Source organism: Pelmatolapia mariae, linkage group LG7, assembly GCF_036321145.2.
Source record: "Pelmatolapia mariae isolate MD_Pm_ZW linkage group LG7, Pm_UMD_F_2, whole genome shotgun sequence".
NCBI lineage: Eukaryota > Metazoa > Chordata > Actinopteri > Cichliformes > Cichlidae > Pelmatolapia > Pelmatolapia mariae.
The window spans coordinates 30,318,581-30,333,319 of record NC_086233.1 but is presented as its reverse complement, the minus strand read 5'-3'; the positions used below and the strand labels follow the sequence as shown (position 1 = coordinate 30,333,319).

At 41.6% G+C, this 14,739-nt stretch overlaps 1 protein-coding gene across 1 annotated transcript in view; it reads left to right on the top strand.

Annotated features, from left to right (window-relative positions):
• The first annotated feature begins 8,054 nt into the window (after nt 1-8,054).
• Nucleotides 8,055-14,739, top strand: part of grin3a (glutamate receptor, ionotropic, N-methyl-D-aspartate 3A) — a 52,001-nt gene continuing 45,316 nt past the window's right edge. Inside the window, exon 1 of the mRNA XM_063478792.1 lies at nt 8,055-9,422. Within this exon, the coding sequence (XP_063334862.1) occupies nt 8,667-9,422 (756 nt within the window). The 5' untranslated portion in view covers nt 8,055-8,666. The remainder of the gene's footprint in view (nt 9,423-14,739) is intronic.

Below are 14,739 nucleotides of genomic sequence, written 5' to 3'. Positions count from 1 at the left end.
GGTGCCGCCGGTGCATCGAGCCACCTGGGGGGCTCTTCAACTGGTGGGGGAGGTTGTTACATCTTGCAGGAGGTCTCCTCTCTTCAGGAACTCACTCTGCAGGAGGGGAGATACAGGAGAGGTGGAGGAAGATCTCAGCCTGGGCGTCTATTGTCTTGTATAGTCTGGAAGATGAGTGGATGACGGGGTGGGTGCAGTTTTCTCTGCGGTGGGGTCGGGTGGGCTGTCCCAGGCTCTGTGGGGCCGGGCGGCGCTGCTGCACTGGGCCCCGGTCCGGATGGGCCTGGGCCCCCTTTCCCTGGTGGGTTGCAGAGTATGGGGGTGCCTACTGGGGTCAGCGGGGGAGCTGGCCCCAGGGAGGGGTCACCTGCCCCTCCCTTCCTTCCCTCCCCATCTCCAGCTGCCTCCCTCTTCCCGCTCCACCACAATCACCCACACATGCAGGGCCTTGGGGTAAAGGTGTGTCACCAGGGTGCAGGGGAGGCATCCCCCCCTCTGTCCCCTTCTGGCTGCCTGTGCCTCAATTTTATCTCACAACTTAGACATTCACATTACTCACACTCTCATAACACATACATATAGGATCTTGGGGGTGGGCTCACAACACGGACTCCAAATTACCATCAGGGTGTACACCTCACCCCTGGCGTCGTTGCCCACCTCTCAATTTTAAATACATGTAGACATTGAGGGCTAGCAGGAGGGGCTATGCGCTTATCTGCTGCTCTTTGGCAGGTAGCTCCATGCCCTCCTGGGTTTTAAATGCACCTTAGAACACACATGCATCAACACTACATATGAGCGGGCGGAGGGAGGTTTGGAGTCTTCTCACACCCCTGTTCTCTGCGGCCTGCTGGAGCAGGGGGGCTAGGAGGAGGAGTTGGCCGTCCGACTGGGGTCTGGAATGTTGGGCCTCCCTGCTGCTGCGGAGTCGGGGCGGTCTGCTTCTCCCCACCGCAGGGAAAAGGGTAACACCACCTGGGTCTGGGCGCAGTTTCCCCCTCCAGGGGCAAGGGTACCTAGACCCAGGGCTTAGAGTATGCTTGGGGAGTGTGATTGTGTGTACAGTGTCTCTCTATGTCTGTCTCCACGTTGGGTGAGTGTTGAGTAATTGCATATGAGAGCATGAGGGTGGGAATGGATGTCTGTATCTGTGTGTGCCTGTATGTCTGTGTCTATATGTCAGGTTGGGTATCAGACGCCACCTCTCTGGGGACATCTCAGGCCCTCCAAGGTATGGAGGCCTAACTCCCCCCACCGCTTCCCCTGCTAGTGGCAGACGCCCTCAGACATCGGTGCGTTGGTGGTTCTTTGTGTCCGGGGATGGGCGTCCAGGTACACACCGGCTCACTCCTTGGTGGCTGCTTGTCGGGGCCTGGAGCCTGGGGCTCGCTCAGGCCACTTCGGGGGTGGGGTGCCCTCAGCCTCTCGGCCTGGGGCTCGGTCACTCAGGCACATCTAGCTGCCGGCGGAGCTCACGGGCACGTCACTGCAACCCCCCCTGGCTTCTGCTCCGCGGCTGCTGAGTGACCCCTCATCTGGGGCTCTCCTCAGCTCTTTCTGGGATAGTGGCGCGGCTGCCCCTCTGTTGGTCTTCCTTGGTCTCTTGTGTTCTGAGGGCCTCTGGATGTCTGGAGCCTTGATCTCCTCCATACCTGCTTCAGGCCCTGGAGGACGGGGCTGTGGCTCCCCACACCCTCTAGCAGATCATTACATGAAGGAACCTTTTAAAAACAAGCGCGTTCATGCTCACAGGTGTACACACGGGTGATCACACACACAAACTACACCCTTTTTGGCTCCTACCTCAAAGCACACTGTGCGCTGTCGATCTTACGTGCTGCACAATAATATTTAATATTTAGTATTTAGTGTTATATTCCCATATATCATCGTGATGTTGTTTATTCTATCACTCTCGTTTTCTTCTGCTTGTTTTCTTTTTTCTTTCTCAACAGGTGATCCAGGTGATTGATATATGTATTTTTTGTCTGCTTATTTTGTTGGTTTTTGTTTTTTGCCCTTTATCCCCGTCCCTCTTCTCCGCTGTTTTTTTTCCCCCTCTTTCTTTCTCCCTTTTCTTTTCCTCATTCAAGTCTGTCCCGTATTTAGCAAGTGAAAATAAAAAATAAAATAAACAATAAAAGGTGAATCAAATAGACCATTACGGCAAGGCTGGGATGGTCCATTTGGTAAAGTAAATCTGTTGGGCATCTTTCTTCGCCTTTAGACAATAATTCTGATGGCAAAAGAACCAAACGGGACAGGCAAAAAAAAAAACTGTACTCAGCTCGTGTGGGAGATGACTTAAGTGAGGTACTGATGTATTCACTTTCCTTAACACCTCTAAACACCCCACGCCAGAGTCCTCTGCTGGTGTATCATATTAAGATGAGACATAAAAAGAAAGTAAGATGGTACGCTCTGAATGCTATAACTGACAACAACATTATAAACATGTCACATACACTACAACATGACAATGGCCAAATATAACAGTATGGAAAGATGTTAGATTTTTTTCTCCTGCTAGATGTGATTCAGCATTGAACACACATTATTTGCTCCTTCACATTATCTCTGTATTGTTACAATACACAAAGAAATATAGAGTCCAAAGATGACTCACTCCATCATCCCATTATTTTACAATACTCACCTCAAAATTAGTCTTTTTAATAAAAAGTAGTTTATTTATCAGGTATAGTTGCATAGATAAACGCAAGAAGTTAGAAAAACAAGATATGAATGAAATAAAAATGAAAAAATATGGAAAATAATGAGGTGGCATTAAAAAGCTTTGGTACTGTCCAGTATCAAGACTTTATAAAACCCATCTGAAACTGTGTCATTGAGTTTGAGTTCCTGTGAGTGAAAGAAGGGAAGAAATGCAATTCATTGGAGGTGCTGCTGTTTGAATACCTAACGTGAGTTGCTTAAAATTGTATAACTATGAAATATAATATGGCTTTAAGTAGAGTTATTTTTCATGTGTGAATGCTTGACCTTGGCAGGGAAGTGCTTCAAAATGTAAGTCATGCTGTGAAGAACTGATTAATTACTTGAGTATTTATTTGTTCTTTTTATTCTGCACATGGTGGTCATGAGTGAAGGGTTAAAATATGAAAAATGAATAAAAAGTTGATATCAAGATCATAAGTATTTGAAAAATTGCAAAAATGTTGTTGTTAGGCTCCGTCCATCAGTATATTGAATTTGAAATGAAATGTTGAATACAACATTAAAGTGCAAAGTCTCCACTTTAATTTATTTTTACATCAATACTGAAAGAACAGACTTGGCTGCTAAATACTGAGTGTTCATACAACTGAAGTGAAGCTCTCAGAAACCATCGCAGGTGTATGAGAGACTGACAAAAACAACAAAAAAACAGTTACATTTTTAAATAGGCACACAGAGAAGAGCTAGAAAAAAACTAATCTTGTGGATTGATGGAAAATCGAGCATTTATTGCTTGGAGGTGTACCATCTGCCAGTAAAACTGGCACACTATCTACAGATACCACAAGTGCTTCCAAACTCAGTGGCATTTTATCATTCAGCAGGACAATGACCCAAGTGGCAACCACTGTTGATGATTAGAATCTGTCACCTTAGTCTCAGTGCAACATGCATTCCCACAGTCTGAACACCAACCATGCAGGACAGAGGCAGAGATATCCCACAATAAAGAATGGCCTAAAGGCCTGTGCAGTTGAGGTCTAAAAGAATATCAAAAGGGAAAATGCAAAGACTTAGTTATGTCTGTTGGTTAAAGACCTCAGCATTGTTGTTCCAAGGTGTGTCCTTACAGTGTGAAGCCCACACTTTTTTTTCTCTTTATGTTAAACATCACAACAGAATAGTTTAGGGCAACGTCAAAGCTGGGATGTCAAACGCATTTTACATTGTGGGCCACATACAACCCAGTTTGATCTGAAGTGTGAAAGACCAGTGAAAAATATTTAAATTATAATGATTCCTTAAGATGTGTTAATATAAGAAAAAGAATTGCAATTTCAACAGTACGTATCAGTTTTTCGATATAATAAATGTATAAAATTACAGAAAAAGGTACCTCATTGCCCAGACTGTCCTGTATTTATACAGTAAAGCATAAAGTTTTTGGTTCATTTACATTTGGTTTACTGTGGACCCACTGTAAAGAAATAAAATAAAAAATTCTACAATAGATACATTTAATCTTTTACTTATCTATTTTGGTGTAGTGTGAATGGCAATGGGGGAGGGCTTTATGAATAGAAAAGCTGTAAAACTTATGAAAATACAGTTAAAAGTTCAAAATATGTGCAGTTCTTCAGCTCTTCTTCTAATATTCTTCCAAATATTATTAATATTATATTAATATTACAAATATTATTTCCAAACTGAAGTCTTTGCCGCGGAGTTCATAGTCCCCAGGACTTATGTTTGGTACCCCTGGTCTATATAGACCAGTGGACTTAAAATTAAATATATGGTGAAAGTGAGTAAAATAATAAACACCAGTCCCTACATCAACAGTGAAGATCTTGGATGCCTGCTTTCTAAGCAATGTTTCAGATAAAATGCCAAATCTGAGACTAACCGAGGAAAAAATAACATATATATATATTTTAAACTTAAGGAAACAATAAAGATGAGCAAAAGAAAACAGACAACAGTCAGAAAAATATTATTTAAAAAATGTGGTTTGGAAAGATGAATCTAAATTTGATTTTTGAGTATATTTGAGAACAAACCAAAAAACCCAAAACAGGATATCTGTGGAAAAATAGTCTGGATATTTACAGTCTGGGCTAATGTGACATACATGCATGTCTACATATCATGAATAATTTAGCAAACACCAAAAGTTTAGCTTTGTAACTCCAAATGCTTTGTTTGACTGTGTTCGTATCTGCGTGTGTGTGCAACAAGACAATAAGACAGACAAAAATTCATTCCTATGAACAATGGGAGTATTTGATATACACAAAAAGTCAGTTTAAAGGTTATGGCAAGTTTTGAGCTGCGACAGCAGACTGATGAGGGGATTAAATAATTAAAAAGAGGCACTTGCTCATCCTGTCTCAACTGAATCTCGGCTTCTGTACCCAGGTAAAGCAGCTATTTGTGTGTTAAACTCAAAGGCAAATTATTATTTTATGCCCCCTTACAGACAATGCTGAAAACACTTCACTTGAACACAGATTTTGATGTATCAGTAACGAACTCCAGTTTTCCCAAAAAAAGAAGTAAACTGTGTCAGACATCCTTATAACAGAGTATTTTAACACCTTAAAAGTTACTTTTTTGTATTTTTTTCCCTTCAGTAACTTTAAGACATCTGACCATAGAATAGACATTAAGGCGGGGCGCTAAAGCAGACAGTAATGTGATTTAGGAACTGCTGTGTGTGTGAGAGAGAAATAAACCATAGGTGAATTTGGCTGGTGGGTGAAGGGGTCAGTGAAGTTTTCAGCACTGCTTTGGCTGATAGTCATAGGAAGGCAGATGGACAGGTTGGCAGAGCGATAGACAGGCCGACGGTTGCGCAGTGATGCTGACAGAGAAAGAAGACAGACAGGTGGGCAGAACAGCAGGACAGGTGAAGGAAATGGTCACAAAAGCAGACAAGCAAAGCGGACAGAGGAACATGGATGAATATTCAACCAGGCAGGGGGTCAGACGGATATTCAGACAGGGACAAAAGAGAGGGCAGGCTTTAAGGTGTACCAACTAGACGAGAGGAGAGGCATATGAAATCAGATGTGTTTGCAAGCAGAAAGACAGAAAGGTGGCTGGTAGGTACAAATAAAAAGACAGAAATTGGATGTTAGATAAAGAAATCCAAAGTGGAACAAAAGAGCAAAGTCAAAAGAGTGTATTGGAAGCAATTTTACCTTTTCACGTGTTTTAGGTTACGTTTTGGTCTGGTGTCAGGTAACTTTAATATAAATGATAGTATAATAATAAAAGTCATGCTCAATATGACTAATTGAGTGCAACATATATTGTAATGTAACACTTTCATTTTTGATCTTCAGTAGGCAGTAGTAAAGTAAGAAATTTTTTTTATATAGCGCTTTTCAAAACAGTAATCTATTACAAAGTGCTTTACAAACATGTTAAAAATACAGTTGAATGAAAATATCTTAATCACACAAAAACAGCATAATACACAAAAGCATTATAATAAAGCATGATCTTGAGGAAAGCTACTATTCCATTTCAAAATGCCAATCCACACCTTGTGGCTGTTGCATTACTGAAGCAAATTTCCTCCTATAACAATGATCTAAAGTACAGCTCGAAACTATGCAAGACTTATTTAGCAAAGAATTTGTCAGCTGGTTTTCTGTGTATAGTGGCACAGAAATCAGACCTCAGGGTATTTAAGTTGTTGTGGGAACAGTTTGATTGAAGGGTATATAAGTGCCCATTAAAACAATTAACACTGTGGGAGGATCTTCAGGAAGCATGTCGCCACATTATCTCATCAAATTCACAGCTACAGTGTAAATGTATAAAAGGCAGTGGATACTGCAAATGGACCATTCTTGGATAAAAGCAAAGTTTGGGCTACAAAATGGTTATTTTAAATAAAAGTTGTTGTTTCTATCCTGTCTGTGACTTGACCACATTTCCTATTATCTCTCAGATTGGATTAATAAAAGTATGAGATTTTAAAAAATAAAATTAAAAGTAATAGGGCACTGTGAAAGTGTGGGCCTCTGGAGACTAAGAAAAGTCTGTTGTTGTTTGCATATGACCAAGCCAACCCTGATGACTAGTGGACCACACAATAGTCTTTTGATGTGTGGCGGTTGTTTAATACTTTGGAAATATTCCTTCCAAACAGAATGATCATGCTGTCTCTAAAAATGAGGAATTTCCTCGAGTCAGGTGAGGATACCAGGCTACAATATGAAAGTGCTGGAAACATATTTTCAGTATTTATATACAAGTGGGAATTTCCACCACTAAGCCAAATTTAAATGGCATGTGGAGGTAATCTTCAATATTTATGTGATTGACCTATTTTTTCATCAAGACCTGGAATAAGAATGAACACTGTGAAGCCCTTTTGAAAAGAGCTATGCAGCATATGGTGGCCTGGTATCCCACTTCAACACACAGTGCAAGCACAGTGCAAGACAGGCTTAATTCTCACCTTGAATATGTCTCTTGATGTAATTTTCTTTCTGTTTTCCCTCCATCTGTTTTTTCATCTTCTTCAATAGCCTTGATTCTTTAAAGACGCAGCAACTGAAGCACCATCTTATATCACCTCACATTCTATTTTCATTTACCTGTTCTCCTCCTCTCTCACTCCTCTGCTCTTCTTCCCCACTTACCATTCTCCTCTCCTCACTTTTCATCTCTTATCCACGATTCCCTCCTAAGCTTTTTCCCCCCTCACCATAACCTCTGCTTCTCTCTCCTCCTACCTACCATTAGTCACCACCTCCCGCTCCTCTCCTGTCAAAATTTCTCTTCCCCGACTCTCTCCCTGTTTCAGTCCTTTCCTGTAAGGTCAGCCCATATTGGATCGATCAGGGTCATCTATCTTCCACTATCTCAGTGGGCGTGCCTCCTATTTCAAAAGTGATCATTAGCCAATCATTAATCTAGATCAGACCATCAGACCATTAACCAATCGTTAATCTGGATCCTGTTTAAACTCGGTCTGCTGATTGGGTCCCCGGTGACCTCTGACATGTGAGTTACCAAAGAAACACATCCGTTAAACAATGTATGATTGGGTGTCCTCATACATAAAACAGGTAGCTGTCTGGTTTTGTCTCCAGTAAAATCTCACAAATCTTCCCACGTGACACATAATCAATGTGCTGTATTTTTTTTTTTTTTTTACGTGTCGGGATTATGAATAAATGACACCAGTACCATGCCCATGACCATGTCCGCATTTCTTTCGCACTGACACTGTGAAAAGTGAGGGGTGGCTGGGTTGTAAAGTAAACATGGGGTTAAATCTCCTTGGAATGTGCGCAGAAAGACCACGCTCTGGTGCCAGTGGTCTCACCAGCACAGAGGCTGACTCGAGCCAAGCAGCGCGTGCGCTCTGGAAAGCTTCTACTTGGGTGTTTTTTGTTTTTCTGGGTGTTTTTTTAAGAAGAGGGAAACGTTTTAAAAAAACAGCTGCCTTTGCCCCTGCCTTGTGGATGATAATGGGATGATTTTCCTTTGAGGCCATTAAGCTATCAGACTTTTCCAGAGGTGGATTTCACTGCTTTGGAATGTGTTTGATGCGCATTAACCTTTTTCGACCTAGGCAGGGCTTGCCTACACACTCTGCTGCATTTTCTTTTCTGCCTGTGGAATATGTGGAAATGTTGCCGTTTGTTTCCACGACATGTTTAGTAATCCGAGGCTTGAATGATGAAAATCTTTTGAGATGAAAAACAGCACTTTTGGGGATCATTTTTTGCTTGTGCGCGGCTCGTGCCTAATCTCGCGCCTCAGCAGCCTGTTGTCTGTGTCCGAGGGAAAACGCACAACTTTACCACGAGCTGGAACCGGTCCTGTTGCGGGGGCTACAGCTGGTCTGTGCGGCACACCAGGGCCACAGGCAGGGGGCCAAGACGCAGACCAACGGAGCGGTCCCGGTGTTCAGCCGCTGTGTGGTTGGACCGGGCATCCGGTGGAGCTGTGGAGCGGGGATGATGAAGTCGGTGGGGATGGTGATGATGAGTGGCCCGGCAGCGCGACCAGGCACCAGGGTCTTGCCACTAATATGTTTAATGTTGTGCGCTCTCATCTTTCTCCCGATTTGCGCTCACTCGCACCCGCAACCGTGCCAAGTGCTCAAACGAATCGGCCACACGGTTCGGATAGGAGCTCTGCACGTTCAGCCTCGCTTGCTCTCTGCTAGGGCTGTCAGCGGCTCTGAGGACTGGGGAAACGAAAGAGAGTTGACAGAAGAGCAGCAGTTGGAGTTGGAAAGACCGTTTAAAACAAGTGCCAGTGCGCCTGGGTATGGAAGCCTTAGGACTAGAGCGTCCGTTAACAGTCAGCGGGGCGCAAACAGGAGTAAAAGCCAGGCACGCCAACGGGAGGAGAACACCTCGACGGAAAATCGCGTGTTCGCACCCCGAGACTCGGTTCTGCTCGCCGTCGAGGCTCTGAACCGGGCTGGGTTGCTACCCTACAATTTATCCTTGGAGATTGTCATGGCTGTTGGATCCACACTCGGAGAACTGCCCGCGTTCTCCTTTTCCTCTACGGGCAACCCCGAAAACGAGGACCCGCTGTCCTTCGTGGAGAGTGTATGTCACACTGTGGTTGTGCAGGGGGTTTCTGCCATGATCGCCTTTCCGCGGAACAGGGACGAGTTCGTCAAGTTGGAATTCATCTCACTCGCGCTTCAGGTACCTGTAGTCAGCGTTGTGCAGAGGGAGTTCTCGCGCCACAGTAAGGTAAAAAGTTATTTCCTAGCTAAATTTGAACTGTTAACTGTTGATTGCATACAACTGCAATGGGCTGTGTCTGCACTGGTGTGACGTGCTATAGTAATATAACGCAAGAAACTTTACATCGCAGTCTGACAACCTCTTTAAAGTGCGTGTACACCATGCACCGAATGCATGTAATTTATTTAATTAATTTAAATACGTGTGGATACAGACTACAGTGCACCGCGAGGCATCAGTGGCCATCATTTAAGCCAGGTACTGGAGCTAGAAACGCCTCCTTCAGTGGCTGATTGCTGATGTCCTTTCAACAAGAGCACAGATCTTCCTGTTCTTGTTCAGCGTTTACCCAGTCAATCAAACTTAAATGGCACAATTTAAGGTGAAATGGCACAAGCTGGCTTTCATAACTCTGAAACTCTGAAGAACAAAAAAGTTTCATTAAACAGTCAAAGACAAAAGGAGCATGGGGGAAAGCCGCTCTGTCCATGGTGCTGAAATCTACTGAATTTAAAGGGTGTTTCAGCAGAAAAAAGAACAGTGCTTCTCTTCTGCAGAATAAAATGTTTAAAAATGTTTTGATTGACAGTGTGCAGTCAACAACAGTGTGCACCTAGCAGCACATGCCCCGCGGTATAGATACATAAACAAATACTTTGTTGATATTCAGAATCCCACTATGTTTGCATAAGTAGACGTTCAGCACTGTGGTGAAGGAGGTTACGGCAGTATAGTGCAGTCAAAACTCTTAGTCATAAGTCCGTGTGATGCTATATTTTGACATCTCATTTGCTGGACAACGGAGGTGAAGGCAGACAACACTCTTTAGTTAAATCACTGTGTTGGCATGTACATTTATGACCTAACACCTTTCCTTTTAACAAAGAAGTAAAAGGTTGCTCCTTTAGCCACCCAGCTACTAATATTTAGCAGGCCCATATCTAATAATGAGATTGGTGTCAGAAAACTGTAGCATACAAGAAAAACTCATTCATTCAGAACCGTTTTAAGCTACATAACACTTCTCTCATTGGACCAGTTCAAGAGATGAATCCACATAATAAACCATGGAGGAGATTTTGAGTGTATTTCGGTGGTTTTACAGTGAGGCTAAAACTTTGCTTCATTTTTTTTTTACATTATACCACTGGAAATACCTTGAGTACAGTTCCTTGTGTATACCATATGGAGTCCAGACTTGGCAGGAAACCATTACATCACTATATATACTAAAGTTTGCAGTGGTGTTCTGATTTTTTTTCCATATACCAATATACACTCCTTATTATTATTATAAATAATGAGGCACTTTAATCCTTCAGTACAAGTAAACGTTTCTTTTGGCACAAACAGATTCTTTTGTAATTGTAGTTCTTTATTTACTCAGACTTACGTATATGAGTCAAAAGTGCTCAAAATTTTTTAATAGCTAGACAAGTTGTAAAAAATCTGAATACTTCTTGTTTACAGACATCATATATATGTATATATATATATATATATATATATATATATATATATATATATATATATATATATATATATATATATATATATATATATATATAAAACACCCATCTCGCCCCTGCGGGCGGTTTATCCTTCAAGCTCGGGTCCTCTACCAGAGGCCTGGGAGCTTGAGGGTCCTGCGCAGTATCTTAGCTGTTCCCAGGACTGCGCTCTTCTGGACAGAGATCTCCGATGTTGTTCCCGGGATCTGCTGGAGCCACTCGCCTAGCTTGGGAGTCACCGCACCTAGTGCTCCGATTACCACGGGGACCACCATTACCTTCACCCTCCACATCCTCTCGAGCTCTTCTCTGTGCCCTTGGTATTTCTCCAGCTTCTCGTGTTCCTTCTTCCTGATATTGCTGTCATTCGGAACCGCTACATCGATCACTACAGCCGTCTTCTTCTGTTTGTCTACCACCACTATGTCAGGTTGGTTAGCCACCAACCTGACATATATATATATATATATATAGATATATATGTATATATAGATATATATACATATATATATATATATATATATATATATATATATATATATATATATATATATATATATATATATATATATATATATACATATATATATATATATATATATATAAACACAATATAGATTCTTGTCAGGGCTTTTGGAAAATAAAACAATACCCTGAAACCAGTATAAAATGATATGGACTTTTTTTTCTGATTTATGTCAATTTTTAACAGTTAAGGCAAAAGCAGCAGCAGTTCTTAAGTTGGAGATGGTTGAAAAATAGACTCTTGCACAACACACCAGTGCGAAGCTTGCTGGTGGAGTTTGCAGCTAAAATGAGCGCAAAGGAGAAACTAGTTAGTAATGTAAATACTATATTCATTAGCGTGGAGGGGCATCAGTAATAATTCTGTGGAGAAAACACCTGCTCTGAGTTTGCCCCCTTATTTGTTTGTGCTATCGAGCACAAGAAGGAATAGGCACACGCACATTCCCAAAAATGATTTGGTGTAATACACTGTAAACCTCTTTAATTGGGTGATGCTACAAAGAAGAGATATTGCACATCAGTGAGAGAAAGCCAACAATCTGCGTGTGTTTCTGTATTTGTAATATTCTACACACAAACATCCAAAGGAGGGGCAAAGTGTTTTTTTCATGCACACATCCAAACCCATTAGCTGGACTGAAGGGTTCTGGGATACTTGCCACCTACTAGGGTATAGTAACGTGTGTGTGTGGCTTTGTCAGACAGTTTGTGTCTGTTTATGTGTTGGTGTATGTGTGTGCGTAAGAATGCGTGTGTGTTTCTAGGATAATATCTAATTTCCTGCTCTGTGCACAAGGAAGGGTTTCTCTGTAAGGAGTCAGCAGGTGTTTAAAGTCAAAACTGATTCCTAGAAGTGAAATAAGAGTAATGGATACAGCTGACAAACCAAAAGTTAAGGATGATTGATTGATAGAGGAGTAGATGGGAAGACTGTTGAATGGAAGGATGAACATGTGCAAAACGACTGACTAGGAAATAGTGTGTGCAGTGCTTGTGTGAGACTTTTAGAGAAATGGCTTAACTCCCTTCTGACTCAATCTAGTTTCACTGGCAAATCCCAACTGCAGGCTGACAGCAATTTCTCCAAAACATTTTTCTGTGTGTGTGAAAAGTGCGAAAACTTTTTGGATGTCTTGAGATGATCTCATTAGTGTTTATTTCCTCACTATGTTTGACCTTGAGTTTTTTTTATCCTGGCAAAGTTTAAAGTCAAAGTTTGAAGACAAGGTTCACAGCTGAACATTTGTGTAATACAATGAATCATCAAAAAAAAAAAACCTTTTGATAACGTGATCTGCCCACAGTATGTTATGTAAGTGTCAGAATGATGAAGCTGCATGAGAATATGGAGATTATGGAGCAAAGGATAAAGTGACCTCAGAGTAAAGGAACTGGGCTGGGAGTTGTGGTGAGTGGTTTTGATAGCAGGAAAGGGATGAGAATTTAGCATATAAAAGCCAAAGAACTGAGGAACTCTTGGCAAAAGGAAGCTCTCTGGGAAAGACCAGTCATCTCTGATAGGGGGACTTAGTTTTAAAGTGGAAATATATCCCATGCTGACCCAGAGACTGTGGAAAGATAGCTACATACACACATATATACAGAAAGACAGAGCATCTTCACTGACAACTTAAAGGATATGTGCAAATATCCATTGCTACTTATTCCAGTTATGTGTCAGCACTAACTGTATGCGAAAAATCAACTTTGCTACCATAGGGTATGCGCCATTATCATGATGTATGTGCAATATATACCATATAAACACTTTATTAGGTATACTGCTCCAATGTAATCAGACCTACAGAAAACATGCAATAAATTCTGTCTGTACTGAGCAGCCTTTCCACATAGTGTCATGCAAATGGTCATTCAGTTTGAGCAGTCGACTTGCAATCTTTAAAACATCCAGCAATCTAACAGTATATGTGGTATAAAAAAGTATAATAGGCCCATGTTAAGTACTAAGTTTAATATATGTGCAAGAATGCCTTTGGAGCCAAAGGTTTGAGCTTTAGACTGCTCTTAATCCTTAGTTTCCATCATGATGTCAAGAGAGTGGATATCATTAACGCGATCATCTCAGCCACACAGCTCTAGCTGTGATCAGTGCAGTATCTCCCACGCAGTGTTCAAACCTGTTTGCGAGGGCCATCCAATCAGAAGAGACTTGGCTTCAAGGCGAGGCTGGCCTTGAAGGGAGACAGAGGATGAACTGAGGGTGCAGATAGATAAGGATTATTTTGAACTGTGGATCCTCCACAGCTTTTCTAGTGGAATACAAAAATAAAAAATATGAAACTGGTACTGAGCGTAATAGGTCTTCCATAACAATTCAGTTGTTCTGCAATGCATTCGTTTAACTAAATTGGTTAACTAACGACTGTATTACAATAACAAATGGTAGATGGTTATTGACTTTTCTTTGATTAGATGATTAATTGTATTAAGAACAATAACTAAGTCATTACTGGATTTGTCCACTGGCTCATGAGTCTGTCAGTCCATGCATTTTTTTACCATACAGCAACCTCTGCAAGTTTCTTAGCACAACAAGTCGCAGCTAATGTGTTTTAGATGTGGAAATCACAGGGGAAAATCATTTTTTGAAGCAAGGAGGGATTAAAAAAAGAGAGCACAGTGACAACAGAGCCGGGATTTCACAGCGCACTGAAAGCAGCAGATCTCTGTATTTATGTAGGGGAGCAAGGAGCCACACTCTGTACAAATTTTTTTCCTGTTTATTTACATGAAGAACAAAGAGAGGGTTACAGATTTATGGAGATCACAGTGCAGAAGTGCCGCAGTTGAAAATAATCCATCCAATCCTCCTGGAGAATGAGAGCAGGTGAGACTCTGATGCCCTGTGGACTGCATTACCATTTTCCTCCCTGATAGAGGACTTTTAAATCTGAAATAAAACATTTCCAATTGCTTTTGTAGGTGCTTTTGTTCCAGCAATAATCTATCCATGTATATGCAATAAGCTGATTAATAAATATCTTATTTGCATGTCTATTAGACAGAGTGATTAACGGGATAAATCAAATTAAACAACAGATTAATCTAATGAACTTTTTTGTGCAAAGCTTGTGTAAAAGTTGTAAAGTCAATTAAAGTGAGTCACTCAGGCCCCTTAAACAACTTTAATTCTGTGTTTGGTGTTGTGGGTTCAGGCAAGCAAACAAATGTGCGACTGATTAAGTGGCATATTGTATACTGGGTACAGTATGCCGAGGTATACTGACGCAGATCTGGCAGCTCATGCAGCCCTCTGACCTATT